The sequence below is a fragment of the Carassius auratus genome, unplaced genomic scaffold (genome assembly GCF_003368295.1).
Source record: "Carassius auratus strain Wakin unplaced genomic scaffold, ASM336829v1 scaf_tig00214599, whole genome shotgun sequence".
NCBI lineage: Eukaryota > Metazoa > Chordata > Actinopteri > Cypriniformes > Cyprinidae > Carassius > Carassius auratus.
The window spans coordinates 2,817-19,660 of NW_020527733.1; the positions used below are offsets into that span (position 1 = coordinate 2,817).

At 43.4% G+C, this 16,844-nt stretch overlaps 4 protein-coding genes across 4 annotated transcripts; 2 read left to right on the plus strand and 2 right to left on the minus strand.

Annotated features, from left to right (window-relative positions):
• Window positions 1–279: 279 nt before the first annotated feature.
• LOC113092472 (zona pellucida sperm-binding protein 4-like) lies at window positions 280–2,529 on the minus strand. The gene is made up of 8 exons (XM_026258075.1): window positions 1,778–2,529; window positions 1,514–1,701; window positions 1,342–1,439; window positions 1,113–1,270; window positions 847–1,039; window positions 623–770; window positions 471–543; window positions 280–396 (listed from the first exon to the last, which is right to left on the minus strand). The coding sequence occupies exons 1-8, from the start codon at window positions 2,490–2,492 to the stop codon at window positions 320–322; spliced, it is 1,650 nt and encodes a 549-aa protein (XP_026113860.1). The 5' UTR covers window positions 2,493–2,529; the 3' UTR covers window positions 280–319.
• A 737-nt stretch (window positions 2,530–3,266) lies between these two features.
• Window positions 3,267–5,308, plus strand: LOC113092468 (zona pellucida sperm-binding protein 3-like). Its single transcript, XM_026258071.1, has 8 exons — window positions 3,267–3,836; window positions 4,053–4,171; window positions 4,252–4,355; window positions 4,427–4,604; window positions 4,707–4,824; window positions 4,906–4,988; window positions 5,049–5,140; window positions 5,210–5,308. The coding sequence occupies exons 1-8, from the start codon at window positions 3,303–3,305 to the stop codon at window positions 5,287–5,289; spliced, it is 1,308 nt and encodes a 435-aa protein (XP_026113856.1). The 5' UTR covers window positions 3,267–3,302; the 3' UTR covers window positions 5,290–5,308.
• Window positions 5,309–8,597: 3,289 nt separating this feature from the next.
• Window positions 8,598–10,910, minus strand: LOC113092462 (zona pellucida sperm-binding protein 4-like). Its single transcript, XM_026258065.1, has 8 exons — window positions 10,202–10,910; window positions 9,938–10,125; window positions 9,766–9,863; window positions 9,537–9,694; window positions 9,271–9,463; window positions 9,047–9,194; window positions 8,895–8,967; window positions 8,598–8,820 (listed from the first exon to the last, which is right to left on the minus strand). The coding sequence occupies exons 1-8, from the start codon at window positions 10,872–10,874 to the stop codon at window positions 8,744–8,746; spliced, it is 1,608 nt and encodes a 535-aa protein (XP_026113850.1). The 5' UTR covers window positions 10,875–10,910; the 3' UTR covers window positions 8,598–8,743.
• Window positions 10,911–11,648: 738 nt separating this feature from the next.
• LOC113092464 (zona pellucida sperm-binding protein 3-like) lies at window positions 11,649–13,690 on the plus strand. The gene is made up of 8 exons (XM_026258067.1): window positions 11,649–12,218; window positions 12,436–12,554; window positions 12,635–12,738; window positions 12,810–12,987; window positions 13,089–13,206; window positions 13,288–13,370; window positions 13,431–13,522; window positions 13,592–13,690. Exons 1-8 carry the CDS (start codon window positions 11,685–11,687, stop codon window positions 13,669–13,671), a joined length of 1,308 nt encoding a protein of 435 aa, XP_026113852.1. The 5' UTR covers window positions 11,649–11,684; the 3' UTR covers window positions 13,672–13,690.
• Window positions 13,691–16,844: the final 3,154 nt, after the last annotated feature.

The window sequence follows — 16,844 nt, forward strand, 5'->3', positions numbered from 1 at the left end:
ACAAAAGCCGCAAGTAATCCACATAACTTTATATATTCTGAATGTCGGGAACCAAACTACTGTTTGGAAGACAAGTTAAAAAAAAATAAAATAAATAATAATAAGGGGAGCCTTGTGCCGCCCCAGGTTAGCAACTGGAGGAAGGATTAAGGAAAGCACAAACTTACAAAAGGTTGTGGAACCTTGGTTTAATAGTGAGAGGGGAAAGAATAAAAACACTGGGAAGAGGCATGTAATCCCGCATTCTGCCGAACCAAAACAATACCAATAGACAAAAAGACACCTAAGGGTTCTGAAAAGTTTATTAAAAACACTAGATTTACATGACCAGAGTAACTTCTCCACTAGAAACCACAGTCTGCTCCCCAGAGACAGCCTTGATACGAGTGTCTCTTCCTGAAAGAGAGATGTTCAAAGTGAGAATGCACTTCTAAAATGCCCAGTTCCTCTTGTCAAGAGCAAGAACTCACGTTTCCTGGTGCAGCTTTGCTCACAAGAGCCAGATGATGGATGGCACACCTCTGTAGTGCAGTGGATGAAGATCTGACAGGGAAGAAAGAGGCTCAAGTCATCGAATCCACAAGTAGTAAATATACAGATGTTCAAGTAAAGGGGGGCATACGGTTTCCTGCAGAGCAGCCAGTGAGGCTGGATCTACAAATGTGAACATCTTCACAACAAAGCGCTTGTAGTGGGTTGGGAACTGAAGACCAGACGATCCAGTCACTGGAACCAGTGTGGTCAGATAGCGGTCGTCCTGGTAAGGGCATCTGAAAACAAGAGAAAAAAAAAGTTAGAAAGGGTCTCCCAGCAGACTAACTGGATAAAGATTGGCTGTACACTCACCCGTCGATCAGAAGGTCCCACTGGGGGAGACTGAGTGGACTGGGGGTTGAAGTCGTCCAACAACGTCCCAGCGTCAGGACAATGTTGGGGTCGGTCCTCTCCATAATGTGCACCTCAACATACACAGGCTCTCGCAGGACTTTTGTGATGGGATAATCAGCGTCACTGTAATAGGACGTGTAGGCCTCATCCCCTGAGGAACAACACTGGGGTTTAACCAGACTCCAGTTTGAAAGGCTTTAGGCAGACACAGGACAAGACCTTACCTTCAGCACAGCCTTTGGTGACGCATTGGCCATTGGCCAGTCTGAGCTCCACCCTGAGAGGTCCAGGAGCAGCTACTGGTGGAGGTGGAGGAACAGAGTTGACCTCCACAACCAGAGCTTCCACTGAAGTTCCTGAATATCTACACTGGAAGAGAAACCTGGACGACACACAGCGAGCTTGTAGCATTTATCAGGGATTAATGGTCACACCAAGACATGGATCACCTACTCAAAATGACTGTCCCTTGTGATAGAACCATATGGTCCAATCCCCACTTCATACGAGGAGGTCATTCGGTTTTCATACACCACATATCCGCTGTCCTCCTGTGAATAGGAACAGTGTCAGCATCCAGTCCATCACAAGCAAATGCAGAATAAAACCAGTAGCAGCTGCTCACCATCACGCTCGTGCCACATGCGGTCACAGGGAACTGGTATATAGCAAAGGAAGGTGTAGACCCCACAGGAGCACAAGGTGGGTCATTTCCACCCAGTAGATGAACCGTATCCAGACTCAGTCGAGGCAGAGTAACATCTCTAGACACCACTACCACAAACTGACCATCTCTAATACACTGGACGGTCACTAGAACAAGGTACAAGAGCAGGTTAAATTCAGAGAATCAGTTTGACACGAACGGAATAAGATTGGGAACACTTACCCGCCCTTCCATAGAAACACTGCTGTCCGTTAAAGCAGCAGTTGATAGCTTCACACTCAGCACCACTGATCCCAGGTAGACCACATTGGATCTGCTCAGAATCAGCTACAGCTACACATTTATCAAAGGGCTCTGCCTGCACTACTGGCTTCTGAAACTGCTGTTTAACTGGCTTCTGAATCGGAAACTGCGGCTTAGTTAACTGTTGAACAGGCTTCTGAAGTGGAAATTGCGGGTTAGGTAGGTGTTGAACTGGTTTCTGAATCGGAAACTGCTGGTTAGTTAGCTGTTGAACAGGCTTCTGAAGCGGAAACTGCGGCTTAGTTAGCTGTTGAACTGGCTTCCGAAGCGGAAACTGCTGGTTAGTTAGCGGTTGAACAGGCTTCTGAAGCGGATACTGCGGCTTAGTTAACTGTTGAACAGGCTTCTGAAGTGGAAATTGCGGGTTAGGTAGGTGTTGAACTGGTTTCTGAAGTGGAAACTGCTGGTTAGTTAGCTGTTGAACAGGCTTCTGAAGCGGAAACTGTTGGTTAGTTAGCTGTTGAACTGGCTTCTGGAGCTGAAACTGCTGGTCAGTCTGCTGGAGCTGAAACTGCTGGTCAGTCTGCTGCATCATCAGAGCTTGAGCATCCTGAAGCGACTTACTCCACTGTGGAACAGCATGACAGAAAGCACAGACCAACGAAATCTGAACCAAACACCAACTTCCAGCCATTGTTCAACAGCTAAACACAAAGAGGAGACATTGCCCTTTGGTCTTTTTCTATTCTACAGATTTCAGCTAATTAACGATAGTCCCTCCCTCTTCATTAACAACTGAGTGGACAAATCCCAGGGTTGTAAATGGACATGTAAAACCGTTCTGGAGAATTTTTGCCCATACCCAAGCCACGTACCTTTTTATGTAGATATCATTTAAAATATTGTATCAATGCATTCTATGGCACCTTTAACTGGGATTATGAACTCATATTTTGGCCGGAAACAATAGTTTGAATTTCTTAACGATGGATTTGTTTCTTATAAACACAAAGCCTTTCACTTCAAAAGACAGTAATTGATGTGAATTACTTGTGGATTATATTGATATTTATATCAGCTCTTTGGACTTTCGTTCTGATGCCACCCATTCACTGCAGAGGATTCATTGGGGAGCAAGTGATGTAATTCTACATTTTTCCAAATCTTTTCCAATGATAAACTAAAAACCATTTAAAAGAGAGAGAGATTTTTACGAATATTCTATATTATTTGAGTCATATCAGGGGCTTTTTTAATGACATTCATTGTCTATCATAGACACACAGTCAAACTTTAATTGTAAAATTGTGAATAAGTGTAGATGAAAATCTCAGATCCTTATCAATCCTTCCATTGGCTAGTGACATTCCAGAACGTTCTCATTTGTTAATTTGTTGAATCAAAGGTAATCAATCAAGCTGAAAGGGGAGGAGCCGCTTAAATTCAAAGCTGTACTTAATGGCAAAGACGAGGACTGGTGGGTATTGTGTTAACGTTTGTCAGGATGGGTCTTTTGCAATATGTGTTAGTGCTGGTTGTGCTTGTGGTGTTTGATCTGAAGAATGCTTTTGGAAGTTTGAGATCCAGTCAAAGTCCAAAAAGCAAGAAGCATCAATCATATCCAGCTTCCAGAGTGCCTGTTTCTTCTCAAGTGCTCGGAAACACTTTGCAGAAGGCTTCTCTGTCTCAGAGTCTTGACTACAGAGGATTTGCACAAGAGCCTCTTGGTCTTCAGGAGAAGCAGGTGTTGCAGGGTCCAGTGAAGCCTTTGGACTGGAGGTTTCCCACTGTTCCAGAAGTGCCGAGTGAGATGGCGGTGGACTTCCATTTGAGGCAACCTGTGACTCCCAGTAGTGTAGCTATTCAATGCGGTGAGAACCGGGTTCATGTGGAGGTACAGCAGGACTTGTTTAGCAATGGTGAACTGATCCAGCCATCTGGTCTGACTTTGGGAGGATGTCCTGTTGTCGGTTTGGTCCCAGGCTCCAAGGTGCTCTTCTTTGACAATGAACTGCAGGACTGCAATAGTGTGTTGATGGTAAGAGCGGTTAAGTGTTACTAGATTTATTGAACCCTACTAAAAATGGGCCCTTGTTTTGGTATCGACGGTTCCCTGAATCTATATCTGGGGAAAAACTCTTAATAACCGCTTACTCGGGTAACCAAGTGTTATGGCATGACTTGCTAAGATGCCTTTAGGAATGGGGGGGGGTTTGGGGAGAATCCTCTAGGTAACAACGTCCGTCTCCTATAGATGACCAAGGATGAGCTTGTCTACACCTTTGCCCTTACCTACACTCCTGAGGCGTTTGCTGGCACTCCGATTACCCGTGCAGGTGGTGCAGTTATTGGTGTTCAATGCCATTATCAAAGGTAAGTGACCTTTTGTGACTCGTGGCATTGCTTGCGGTGGTGGAACTGGAAGCCCGTTTAATTGGTAACTTGAACGGCAGGTTTCAAAATGTCAGCGGTAATGCCTTGAAGCCAACTTGGGTCCCTTATGCCTCAACGGAGGCTGGTGAAGAAGTCTTGCTGTTCTCCCTGAAGCTCATGATGGGTTTGTGCAGTTTCTCTAGACCTCCTGCCTTCTGAACGAGGCTGTGCCTAAGCAGTTCTTCCCTCTTGCAGATGACTGGTCCTTTGAGAGGCCTTCAAACTCTTACTTCCTGGGTGACGTTATTAATGTTGAGGCATCTGTGAAGGTATACAACCACGTCCCTCTGCGTGTGTTTGTGGACAGCTGTGTGGCCACCCAAGTACCTGATGTGAACGCCCTTCCGAGATATTTGTTCATTGAGAATCATGGGTGTGTTCATGTCACCAGATGCTGCAGAGTTGACTTGTTCTCGCGTTTGCTCCTTGTAACCACTTTGTCCCCGACAACTACTTTTCACTCCTTTTTTTTTAGATGTCTTGTGGATGCCAAGGTCACAGCTTCCAGCTCGCGCTTCATGCCTCGATCCCAGGAGGACAAAATCCGGTTCCAGCTGGAGGCCTTCATGTTCCAGGGGGGATCCAGTCCTTCTGTATGTATTATGAGTGTTTGGGAGAACGACCTCTCCCATTTGCTTTGGTTTGTGACCCCTTACCCGTGGTGTCTCTTGCAGATCTACATGACGTGTGTTCTGAAGGCCACTCTTGCTTCTGCACCTAGTGACGCGCTCCACAAATCCTGTTCCTTTGCCAATGGGTATGTTCATGCCACTTACGAATACATTAAAGGTGCCATGTCTGATTTTTCGTATTGCAGGTGGCTTGCTGCTGATGGGAACCACCAGGTTTGTGGTTGCTGTGACTCCACATGTGGTCCTGATGGTGGAACTGCTGCTTCTCCTTTTGGAGGTAGGAAGGTGCTTTTAAGCTTGGTTTTTGACCCTTCAAGCACTTAACTCTGGTGTCTGCTTTTTCTAGGCCTTCAGTGGGAAGGGAAGGCCTCGCTCGGTCCTGTAGTGGTTCAAGAGCACAAGAAGACTTTGGCTGGTCTTCAATAAATGTGGGGGAGCAAACTTATTCTTGCTTCGGTTTTTCTTGTCTAGTTTAACCAATTGATTTGAGCGAGGAAGCGGGTAGTCCTACTGTACCTATTCTCTTGCCAGAAGGAAAGGCTCCCTTTTCGCGTTAGGGAAGTTAATAACCCTTTTAAAGGGACCTGCTGTGAGCTCCCTTTTGATGAGTACTGTAAAGGTGGAATACATTGCCCATGATGCTGTAAAGGGACTGCTGTTAATTGGCACTTGTGCCAAGAGTTCTGCGTGAACGTCCACTTCCTTGAAGCACTGCAGATTTTGCGTGCCTCTTATGCAGTGAACTTGATTTCTTCGTGTTGGTAACTTCAAATGAGCAGTTTAATTTTCTCCTTGCATCCCCAAATAGGTTTGCTCAGTTAAATTTGTTTCCTAATGCTCCTTGTTGACATCTCTAATGCTTTTAAATCCATGTACAATAAAAGCGCACTCCCAGTATCAACACTGGCACAACATTTTCCACCTTCAGATGGGTTATTTATAGGTTTTCCATTGTGTTAGGAAAATGGCAGGCATCTCTTAAGTTCAATTTAGTATTTGGGGAGCCAAACTTGCAGAACCTGTACTGACGTAAGGGGGTTTTTGTGCAGTAGCAGGTCAATTATAATTCTGAAAAATAATTGCCGAAATGACACTCAAATAGAACTAATGTTTGGACTCTCAGTGAATGACCTCTTTTGAAAACTGTTGGCTTGTGCAACATCTTGGGCGGTTTGTTTCTAGCACAGTTTCAATATTAAAGGGATACTCCACCCCAAATTGAAAATCGTCATCACTTGCCCCCAAGTCGTTCCCAACCCATAAGAGCTTCGTTCATCTTTGGAACACAACTTATTTTGGAGGAAAACCAGGAGGCTTGTGATTGGCCCACAGACTGCCAAGTAAAATGCACTGTCAAGGTCCAGAAAAGCATCCTTGGAGTAGTCAGACTGTGTACGTTCTTCTGTGTCAGCCGCGCCACAAGCTTGTGTTTTCTACATAAATTTACGCCTTGATTTGAAAGAGAACCGTGGCATCCACTAGCATATGCCGTTTGCGTTCAGCAGGTGTTTTTCAAAATGGCGCTAGGGTGATGTGGGGAGAGACAGAGGAGACCATCTGTTGAATAAAGTCTTTGTTTCATTTGTGTACAAAGTGTTCTCATCGCTTCCTAACGTTACGGTTCATCCACTGATGGCAGATGGGTAATTCTGACGGTGCTTTTCATACTTTTCTGGACCTTGACCGACGAGTGTTTTACTTGGGGATGGTCACAGGCCTCCCGGTTTTCATCCAAAATATCTTTAACCCCTTTGCTGTCAAGGATCGTCACCGGCCCCAGATTATTGTTTTACTTTCACAGCACGTTAAACATCACTCTCTTACTTGACCTGGAGAAACTGCGCATCAGTTGAAAGTTTAAAGACTGTAGCTTCAATATTTGACCAATGTTTTGATAAAACAGTGACCGTTATTTAGTAATTTATGTCAGGAGTACAAAATAGGAGCCATTTTTAGAATAGAAATTCACCAAGCATTCATATTCAGTCACGTCTGCAGTGGTTTGTGTTGTCATAGATTCACTGAAAAGCGTCAAATAGGGTTTATAGGCAAAAGTTGCATATACACAGAGATATATTTACTGATGTTTACTTTATATTTCTTCAGACAGAATCATAATTTCTATTCATTTTCCACTGGTTTACGCGATCTGATGGTAATGATCCGCTCCCAGCCCTGTCTCTGTGTGTATAGTCTTCCGTGTGTGCACTGACAGAGACCGGATTCGCCCGTGTCTTGTCCATCATAACGGTGCATCATATGCCGCCCCGTCCTACCCATGATGCATTTCCTGTACACTTCCGTGTTGATATCTGACCACAACAACACAGAGAAACCTCTGTACCCATGAAATATCCAAATAATAAACACACGATTACGTTAGTTAATGGTTGGTATGCGATTTTCTTGAGATTTGGGGCGTTTTTATAACAATATTAAAAATGTACATCTGAAATGCTAACTTGTGCAGCGATGTAAAAGGCTATAAATAGCAAATTCCACATGTGATCGCAAAAGGAGGTTATTACAAACCTCAGTCAGGGTTTAAAGTGAGTTTTGAGTAAAAGTGTACTAATAATTTCATAAATAGTCTTATGTAGCTTGATGCTAACGTTAGGTCTAATGCAGCTACATAGCAGGTGCAGTTCTTCTTCATAATGCATTTTGTAATAGTTTTGTCAAAGGTTGTAAGAAAATGTTTTGTTGTATTTTTATAGTAAGGCTTTTGATAACAGTGGGGTAAATGTATACTGGAAGTGAAGCGATGTGGCTTGGTAAACCTTGAAATACCAGAACAAAGGCTAAAAGTAGCGAAATAAAAACAAAAGAATGATGATAAATGAAGAATGAGGATTTTGTGTCATACCTGGCCGATGTGCGAAAGGCTCGTTTCGGAAGAACAATAGAATCATGAATGGGGCAGTTTTGCCGGTCCAAACAAGAGATAATCAGGAGTCATAAATCAATTTTGTTAGCCTTTTATGAGCCTTCTCTAAAAACACACATGACATGGTCTTAGAAAAGGTTTCATAAAATTCACACTTTGTGAGATCATATTCTGAAATAAAGTATTAGTAGACTTGTGGCTTTAGCTTCATTATGTATCTAAAATCATATCCTACATCATTTAATACACTTCAATAGGTTTTTAATATTTTTATTGACATGTTTGAGCTTATCTCGATTATAACGGTCTGAGTAATTCTGATTCCTGAACAGTAAACTTTGAAGTGTCAGCTTTGTGAACATTATGTATCTAGTAAGAAAGACTCCTAAGCAGCAACCTTTTAATTTTGGTTATGTCATTTGTGTCTCCATGCTGAAAATGAGTGGTGACAAGTAAGGGGTTAAATTGTGTTCCGAAGACGAATGAAGTTTTTACAGGTTTGGAACAACACGGGGGTAGGTAAGTGATTAGTGACACAATTTTGGGGTGAAGTATCCCTTTAATATCACTACTTTGAGTTGCGGACAATTGACACCGTTTCGTGTTTGCTTCAAGACAGTCGAGAATTGATTTCCACTTAAAACTTGAGCTCAGCGATTTGAGTTGTATTTAAAACAAAAGCCGCAAGTAATCCACATAACTTTATATATTCTGAATGTCGGGAACCAAACTACTGTTTGGAAGACAAGTTAAAAAAAAATAAAATAAATAATAATAAGGGGAGCCTTGTGCCGCCCCAGGTTAGCAACTGGAGGAAGGATTAAGGAAAGCACAAACTTACAAAAGGTTGTGGAACCTTGGTTTAATAGTGAGAGGGGAAAGAATAAAAACACTGGGAAGAGGCATGTAATCCCGCATTCTGCCGAACCAAAACAATACCAATAGACAAAAAGACACCTAAGGGTTCTGAAAAGTTTATTAAAAACACTAGATTTACATGACCAGAGTAACTTCTCCACTAGAAACCACAGTCTGCTCCCCAGAGACAGCCTTGATACGAGTGTCTCTTCCTGAAAGAGAGATGTTCAAAGTGAGAATGCACTTCTAAAATGCCCAGTTCCTCTTGTCAAGAGCAAGAACTCACGTTTCCTGGTGCAGCTTTGCTCACAAGAGCCAGATGATGGATGGCACACCTCTGTAGTGCAGTGGATGAAGATCTGACAGGGAAGAAAGAGGCTCAAGTCATCGAATCCACAAGTAGTAAATATACAGATGTTCAAGTAAAGGGGGGCATACGGTTTCCTGCAGAGCAGCCAGTGAGGCTGGATCTACAAATGTGAACATCTTCACAACAAAGCGCTTGTAGTGGGTTGGGAACTGAAGACCAGACGATCCAGTCACTGGAACCAGTGTGGTCAGATAGCGGTCGTCCTGGTAAGGGCATCTGAAAACAAGAGAAAAAAAAAGTTAGAAAGGGTCTCCCAGCAGACTAACTGGATAAAGATTGGCTGTACACTCACCCGTCGATCAGAAGGTCCCACTGGGGGAGACTGAGTGGACTGGGGGTTGAAGTCGTCCAACAACGTCCCAGCGTCAGGACAATGTTGGGGTCGGTCCTCTCCATAATGTGCACCTCAACATACACAGGCTCTCGCAGGACTTTTGTGATGGGATAATCAGCGTCACTGTAATAGGACGTGTAGGCCTCATCCCCTGAGGAACAACACTGGGGTTTAACCAGACTCCAGTTTGAAAGGCTTTAGGCAGACACAGGACAAGACCTTACCTTCAGCACAGCCTTTGGTGACGCATTGGCCATTGGCCAGTCTGAGCTCCACCCTGAGAGGTCCAGGAGCAGCTACTGGTGGAGGTGGAGGAACAGAGTTGACCTCCACAACCAGAGCTTCCACTGAAGTTCCTGAATATCTACACTGGAAGAGAAACCTGGACGACACACAGCGAGCTTGTAGCATTTATCAGGGATTAATGGTCACACCAAGACATGGATCACCTACTCAAAATGACTGTCCCTTGTGATAGAACCATATGGTCCAATCCCCACTTCATACGAGGAGGTCATTCGGTTTTCATACACCACATATCCGCTGTCCTCCTGTGAATAGGAACAGTGTCAGCATCCAGTCCATCACAAGCAAATGCAGAATAAAACCAGTAGCAGCTGCTCACCATCACGCTCGTGCCACATGCGGTCACAGGGAACTGGTATATAGCAAAGGAAGGTGTAGACCCCACAGGAGCACAAGGTGGGTCATTTCCACCCAGTAGATGAACCGTATCCAGACTCAGTCGAGGCAGAGTAACATCTCTAGACACCACTACCACAAACTGACCATCTCTAATACACTGGACGGTCACTAGAACAAGGTACAAGAGCAGGTTAAATTCAGAGAATCAGTTTGACACGAACGGAATAAGATTGGGAACACTTACCCGCCCTTCCATAGAAACACTGCTGTCCGTTAAAGCAGCAGTTGATAGCTTCACACTCAGCACCACTGATCCCAGGTAGACCACATTGGATCTGCTCAGAATCAGCTACAGCTACACATTTATCAAAGGGCTCTGCCTGCACTACTGGCTTCTGAAACTGCTGTTTAACTGGCTTCTGAATCGGAAACTGCGGCTTAGTTAACTGTTGAACAGGCTTCTGAAGTGGAAATTGCGGGTTAGGTAGGTGTTGAACTGGTTTCTGAATCAGAAACTGCTGGTTAGTTAGCTGTTGAACAGGCTTCTGAAGCGGAAACTGCGGCTTAGTTAGCTGTTGAACTGGCTTCCGAAGCGGAAACTGCTGGTTAGTTAGCGGTTGAACAGGCTTCTGAAGCGGATACTGCGGCTTAGTTAGCTGTTGAACAGGCTTCTGAAGCGGAAACTGCGGCTTAGTTAGCTGTTGAACTGGCTTCCGAAGCGGAAACTGTTGGTTAGTTAGCTGTTGAACTGGCTTCTGGAGCTGAAACTGCTGGTCAGTCTGCTGGAGCTGAAACTGCTGGTCAGTCTGCTGCATCATCAGAGCTTGAGCATCCTGAAGCGACTTACTCCACTGTGGAACAGCATGACAGAAAGCACAGACCAACGAAATCTGAACCAAACACCAACTTCCAGCCATTGTTCAACAGCTAAACACAAAGAGGAGACATTGCCCTTTGGTCTTTTTCTATTCTACAGATTTCAGCTAATTAACGATAGTCCCTCCCTCTTCATTAACAACTGAGTGGACAAATCCCAGGGTTGTAAATGGACATGTAAAACCGTTCTGGAGAATTTTTGCCCATACCCAAGCCACGTACCTTTTTATGTAGATATCATTTAAAATATTGTATCAATGCATTCTATGGCACCTTTAACTGGGATTATGAACTCATATTTTGGCCGGAAACAATAGTTTGAATTTCTTAACGATGGATTTGTTTCTTATAAACACAAAGCCTTTCACTTCAAAAGACAGTAATTGATGTGAATTACTTGTGGATTATATTGATATTTATATCAGCTCTTTGGACTTTCGTTCTGATGCCACCCATTCACTGCAGAGGATTCATTGGGGAGCAAGTGATGTAATTCTACATTTTTCCAAATCTTTTCCAATGATAAACTAAAAACCATTTAAAAGAGAGAGAGATTTTTATGAATATTCTATATTATTTGAGTCATATCAGGGGCTTTTTTAATGACATTCATTGTCTATCATAGACACACAGTCAAACTTGAATTGTAAAATTGTGAATAAGTGTAGATGAAAATCTCAGATCCTTATCAATCCTTCCATTGGCTAGTGACATTCCAGAACGTTCTCATTTGTTAATTTGTTGAATCAAAGGTAATCAATCAAGCTGAAAGGGGAGGAGCCGCTTAAATTCAAAGCTGTACTTAATGGCAAAGACGAGGACTGGTGGGTATTGTGTTAACGTTTGTCAGGATGGGTCTTTTGCAATATGTGTTAGTGCTGGTTGTGCTTGTGGTGTTTGATCTGAAGAATGCTTTTGGAAGTTTGAGATCCAGTCAAAGTCCAAAAAGCAAGAAGCATCAATCATATCCAGCTTCCAGAGTGCCTGTTTCTTCTCAAGTGCTCGGAAACACTTTGCAGAAGGCTTCTCTGTCTCAGAGTCTTGACTACAGAGGATTTGCACAAGAGCCTCTTGGTCTTCAGGAGAAGCAGGTGTTGCAGGGTCCAGTGAAGCCTTTGGACTGGAGGTTTCCCACTGTTCCAGAAGTGCCGAGTGAGATGGCGGTGGACTTCCATTTGAGGCAACCTGTGACTCCCAGTAGTGTAGCTATTCAATGCGGTGAGAACCGGGTTCATGTGGAGGTACAGCAGGACTTGTTTAGCAATGGTGAACTGATCCAGCCATCTGGTCTGACTTTGGGAGGATGTCCTGTTGTCGGTTTGGTCCCAGGCTCCAAGGTGCTCTTCTTTGACAATGAACTGCAGGACTGCAATAGTGTGTTGATGGTAAGAGCGGTTAAGTGTTACTAGATTTATTGAACCCTACTAAAAATGGGCCCTTGTTTTGGTATCGACGGTTCCCTGAATCTATATCTGGGGAAAAACTCTTAATAACCGCTTACTCGGGTAACCAAGTGTTATGGCATGACTTGCTAAGATGCCTTTAGGAATGGGGGGGGGGTTTGGGGAGAATCCTCTAGGTAACAACGTCCGTCTCCTATAGATGACCAAGGATGAGCTTGTCTACACCTTTGCCCTTACCTACACTCCTGAGGCGTTTGCTGGCACTCCGATTACCCGTGCAGGTGGTGCAGTTATTGGTGTTCAATGCCATTATCAAAGGTAAGTGACCTTTTGTGACTCGTGGCATTGCTTGCGGTGGTGGAACTGGAAGCCCGTTTAATTGGTAACTTGAACGGCAGGTTTCAAAATGTCAGCGGTAATGCCTTGAAGCCAACTTGGGTCCCTTATGCCTCAACGGAGGCTGGTGAAGAAGTCTTGCTGTTCTCCCTGAAGCTCATGATGGGTTTGTGCAGTTTCTCTAGACCTCCTGCCTTCTGAACGAGGCTGTGCCTAAGCAGTTCTTCCCTCTTGCAGATGACTGGTCCTTTGAGAGGCCTTCAAACTCTTACTTCCTGGGTGACGTTATTAATGTTGAGGCATCTGTGAAGGTATACAACCACGTCCCTCTGCGTGTGTTTGTGGACAGCTGTGTGGCCACCCAAGTACCTGATGTGAACGCCCTTCCGAGATATTTGTTCATTGAGAATCATGGGTGTGTTCATGTCACCAGATGCTGCAGAGTTGACTTGTTCTCGCGTTTGCTCCTTGTAACCACTTTGTCCCCGACAACTACTTTTCACTCCTTTTTTTTAGATGTCTTGTGGATGCCAAGGTCACAGCTTCCAGCTCGCGCTTCATGCCTCGATCCCAGGAGGACAAAATCCGGTTCCAGCTGGAGGCCTTCATGTTCCAGGGGGGATCCAGTCCTTCTGTATGTATTATGAGTGTTTGGGAGAACGACCTCTCCCATTTGCTTTGGTTTGTGACCCCTTACCCGTGGTGTCTCTTGCAGATCTACATGACGTGTGTTCTGAAGGCCACTCTTGCTTCTGCACCTAGTGACGCGCTCCACAAATCCTGTTCCTTTGCCAATGGGTATGTTCATGCCACTTACGAATACATTAAAGGTGCCATGTCTGATTTTTCGTATTGCAGGTGGCTTGCTGCTGATGGGAACCACCAGGTTTGTGGTTGCTGTGACTCCACATGTGGTCCTGATGGTGGAACTGCTGCTTCTCCTTTTGGAGGTAGGAAGGTGCTTTTAAGCTTGGTTTTTGACCCTTCAAGCACTTAACTCTGGTGTCTGCTTTTTCTAGGCCTTCAGTGGGAAGGGAAGGCCTCGCTCGGTCCTGTAGTGGTTCAAGAGCACAAGAAGACTTTGGCTGGTCTTCAATAAATGTGGGGGAGCAAACTTATTCTTGCTTCGGTTTTTCTTGTCTAGTTTAACCAATTGATTTGAGCGAGGAAGCGGGTAGTCCTACTGTACCTATTCTCTTGCCAGAAGGAAAGGCTCCCTTTTCGCGTTAGGGAAGTTAATAACCCTTTTAAAGGGACCTGCTGTGAGCTCCCTTTTGATGAGTACTGTAAAGGTGGAATACATTGCCCATGATGCTGTAAAGGGACTGCTGTTAATTGGCACTTGTGCCAAGAGTTCTGCGTGAACGTCCACTTCCTTGAAGCACTGCAGATTTTGCGTGCCTCTTATGCAGTGAACTTGATTTCTTCGTGTTGGTAACTTCAAATGAGCAGTTTAATTTTCTCCTTGCATCCCCAAATAGGTTTGCTCAGTTAAATTTGTTTCCTAATGCTCCTTGTTGACATCTCTAATGCTTTTAAATCCATGTACAATAAAAGCGCACTCCCAGTATCAACACTGGCACAACATTTTCCACCTTCAGATGGGTTATTTATAGGTTTTCCATTGTGTTAGGAAAATGGCAGGCATCTCTTAAGTTCAATTTAGTATTTGGGGAGCCAAACTTGCAGAACCTGTACTGACGTAAGGGGGTTTTTGTGCAGTAGCAGGTCAATTATAATTCTGAAAAATAATTGCCGAAATGACACTCAAATAGAACTAATGTTTGGACTCTCAGTGAATGACCTCTTTTGAAAACTGTTGGCTTGTGCAACATCTTGGGCGGTTTGTTTCTAGCACAGTTTCAATATTAAAGGGATACTCCACCCCAAATTGAAAATCGTCATCACTTGCCCCCAAGTCGTTCCCAACCCATAAGAGCTTCGTTCATCTTTGGAACACAACTTATTTTGGAGGAAAACCAGGAGGCTTGTGATTGGCCCACAGACTGCCAAGTAAAATGCACTGTCAAGGTCCAGAAAAGCATCCTTGGAGTAGTCAGACTGTGTACGTTCTTCTGTGTCAGCCGCGCCACAAGCTTGTGTTTTCTACATAAATTTACGCCTTGATTTGAAAGAGAACCGTGGCATCCACTAGCATATGCCGTTTGCGTTCAGCAGGTGTTTTTCAAAATGGCGCTAGGGTGATGTGGGGAGAGACAGAGGAGACCATCTGTTGAATAAAGTCTTTGTTTCATTTGTGTACAAAGTGTTCTCATCGCTTCCTAACGTTACGGTTCATCCACTGATGGCAGATGGGTAATTCTGACGGTGCTTTTCATACTTTTCTGGACCTTGACCGACGAGTGTTTTACTTGGGGATGGTCACAGGCCTCCCGGTTTTCATCCAAAATATCTTTAACCCCTTTGCTGTCAAGGATCGTCACCGGCCCCAGATTATTGTTTTACTTTCACAGCACGTTAAACATCACTCTCTTACTTGACCTGGAGAAACTGCGCATCAGTTGAAAGTTTAAAGACTGTAGCTTCAATATTTGACCAATGTTTTGATAAAACAGTGACCGTTATTTAGTAATTTATGTCAGGAGTACAAAATAGGAGCCATTTTTAGAATAGAAATTCACCAAGCATTCATATTCAGTCACGTCTGCAGTGGTTTGTGTTGTCATAGATTCACTGAAAAGCGTCAAATAGGGTTTATAGGCAAAAGTTGCATATACACAGAGATATATTTACTGATGTTTACTTTATATTTCTTCAGACAGAATCATAATTTCTATTCATTTTCCACTGGTTTACGCGATCTGATGGTAATGATCCGCTCCCAGCCCTGTCTCTGTGTGTATAGTCTTCCGTGTGTGCACTGACAGAGACCGGATTCGCCCGTGTCTTGTCCATCATAACGGTGCATCATATGCCGCCCCGTCCTACCCATGATGCATTTCCTGTACACTTCCGTGTTGATATCTGACCACAACAACACAGAGAAACCTCTGTACCCATGAAATATCCAAATAATAAACACACGATTACGTTAGTTAATGGTTGGTATGCGATTTTCTTGAGATTTGGGGCGTTTTTATAACAATATTAAAAATGTACATCTGAAATGCTAACTTGTGCAGCGATGTAAAAGGCTATAAATAGCAAATTCCACATGTGATCGCAAAAGGAGGTTATTACAAACCTCAGTCAGGGTTTAAAGTGAGTTTTGAGTAAAAGTGTACTAATAATTTCATAAATAGTCTTATGTAGCTTGATGCTAACGTTAGGTCTAATGCAGCTACATAGCAGGTGCAGTTCTTCTTCATAATGCATTTTGTAATAGTTTTGTCAAAGGTTGTAAGAAAATGTTTTGTTGTATTTTTATAGTAAGGCTTTTGATAACAGTGGGGTAAATGTATACTGGAAGTGAAGCGATGTGGCTTGGTAAACCTTGAAATACCAGAACAAAGGCTAAAAGTAGCGAAATAAAAACAAAAGAATGATGATAAATGAAGAATGAGGATTTTGTGTCATACCTGGCCGATGTGCGAAAGGCTCGTTTCGGAAGAACAATAGAATCATGAATGGGGCAGTTTTGCCGGTCCAAACAAGAGATAATCAGGAGTCATAAATCAATTTTGTTAGCCTTTTATGAGCCTTCTCTAAAAACACACATGACATGGTCTTAGAAAAGGTTTCATAAAATTCACACTTTGTGAGATCATATTCTGAAATAAAGTATTAGTAGACTTGTGGCTTTAGCTTCATTATGTATCTAAAATCATATCCTACATCATTTAATACACTTCAATAGGTTTTTAATATTTTTATTGACATGTTTGAGCTTATCTCGATTATAACGGTCTGAGTAATTCTGATTCCTGAACAGTAAACTTTGAAGTGTCAGCTTTGTGAACATTATGTATCTAGTAAGAAAGACTCCTAAGCAGCAACCTTTTAATTTTGGTTATGTCATTTGTGTCTCCATGCTGAAAATGAGTGGTGACAAGTAAGGGGTTAAATTGTGTTCCGAAGACGAATGAAGTTTTTACAGGTTTGGAACAACACGGGGGTAGGTAAGTGATTAGTGACACAATTTTGGGGTGAAGTATCCCTTTAATATCACTACTTTGAGTTGCGGACAATTGACACCGTTTCGTGTTTGCTTCAAGACAGTCGAGAATTGATTTCCACTTAAAACTTGAGCTCAGCGATTTGAGTTGTATTTAAAACAAAAGCCGCAAGTAATCCACATAACTTTATATATTC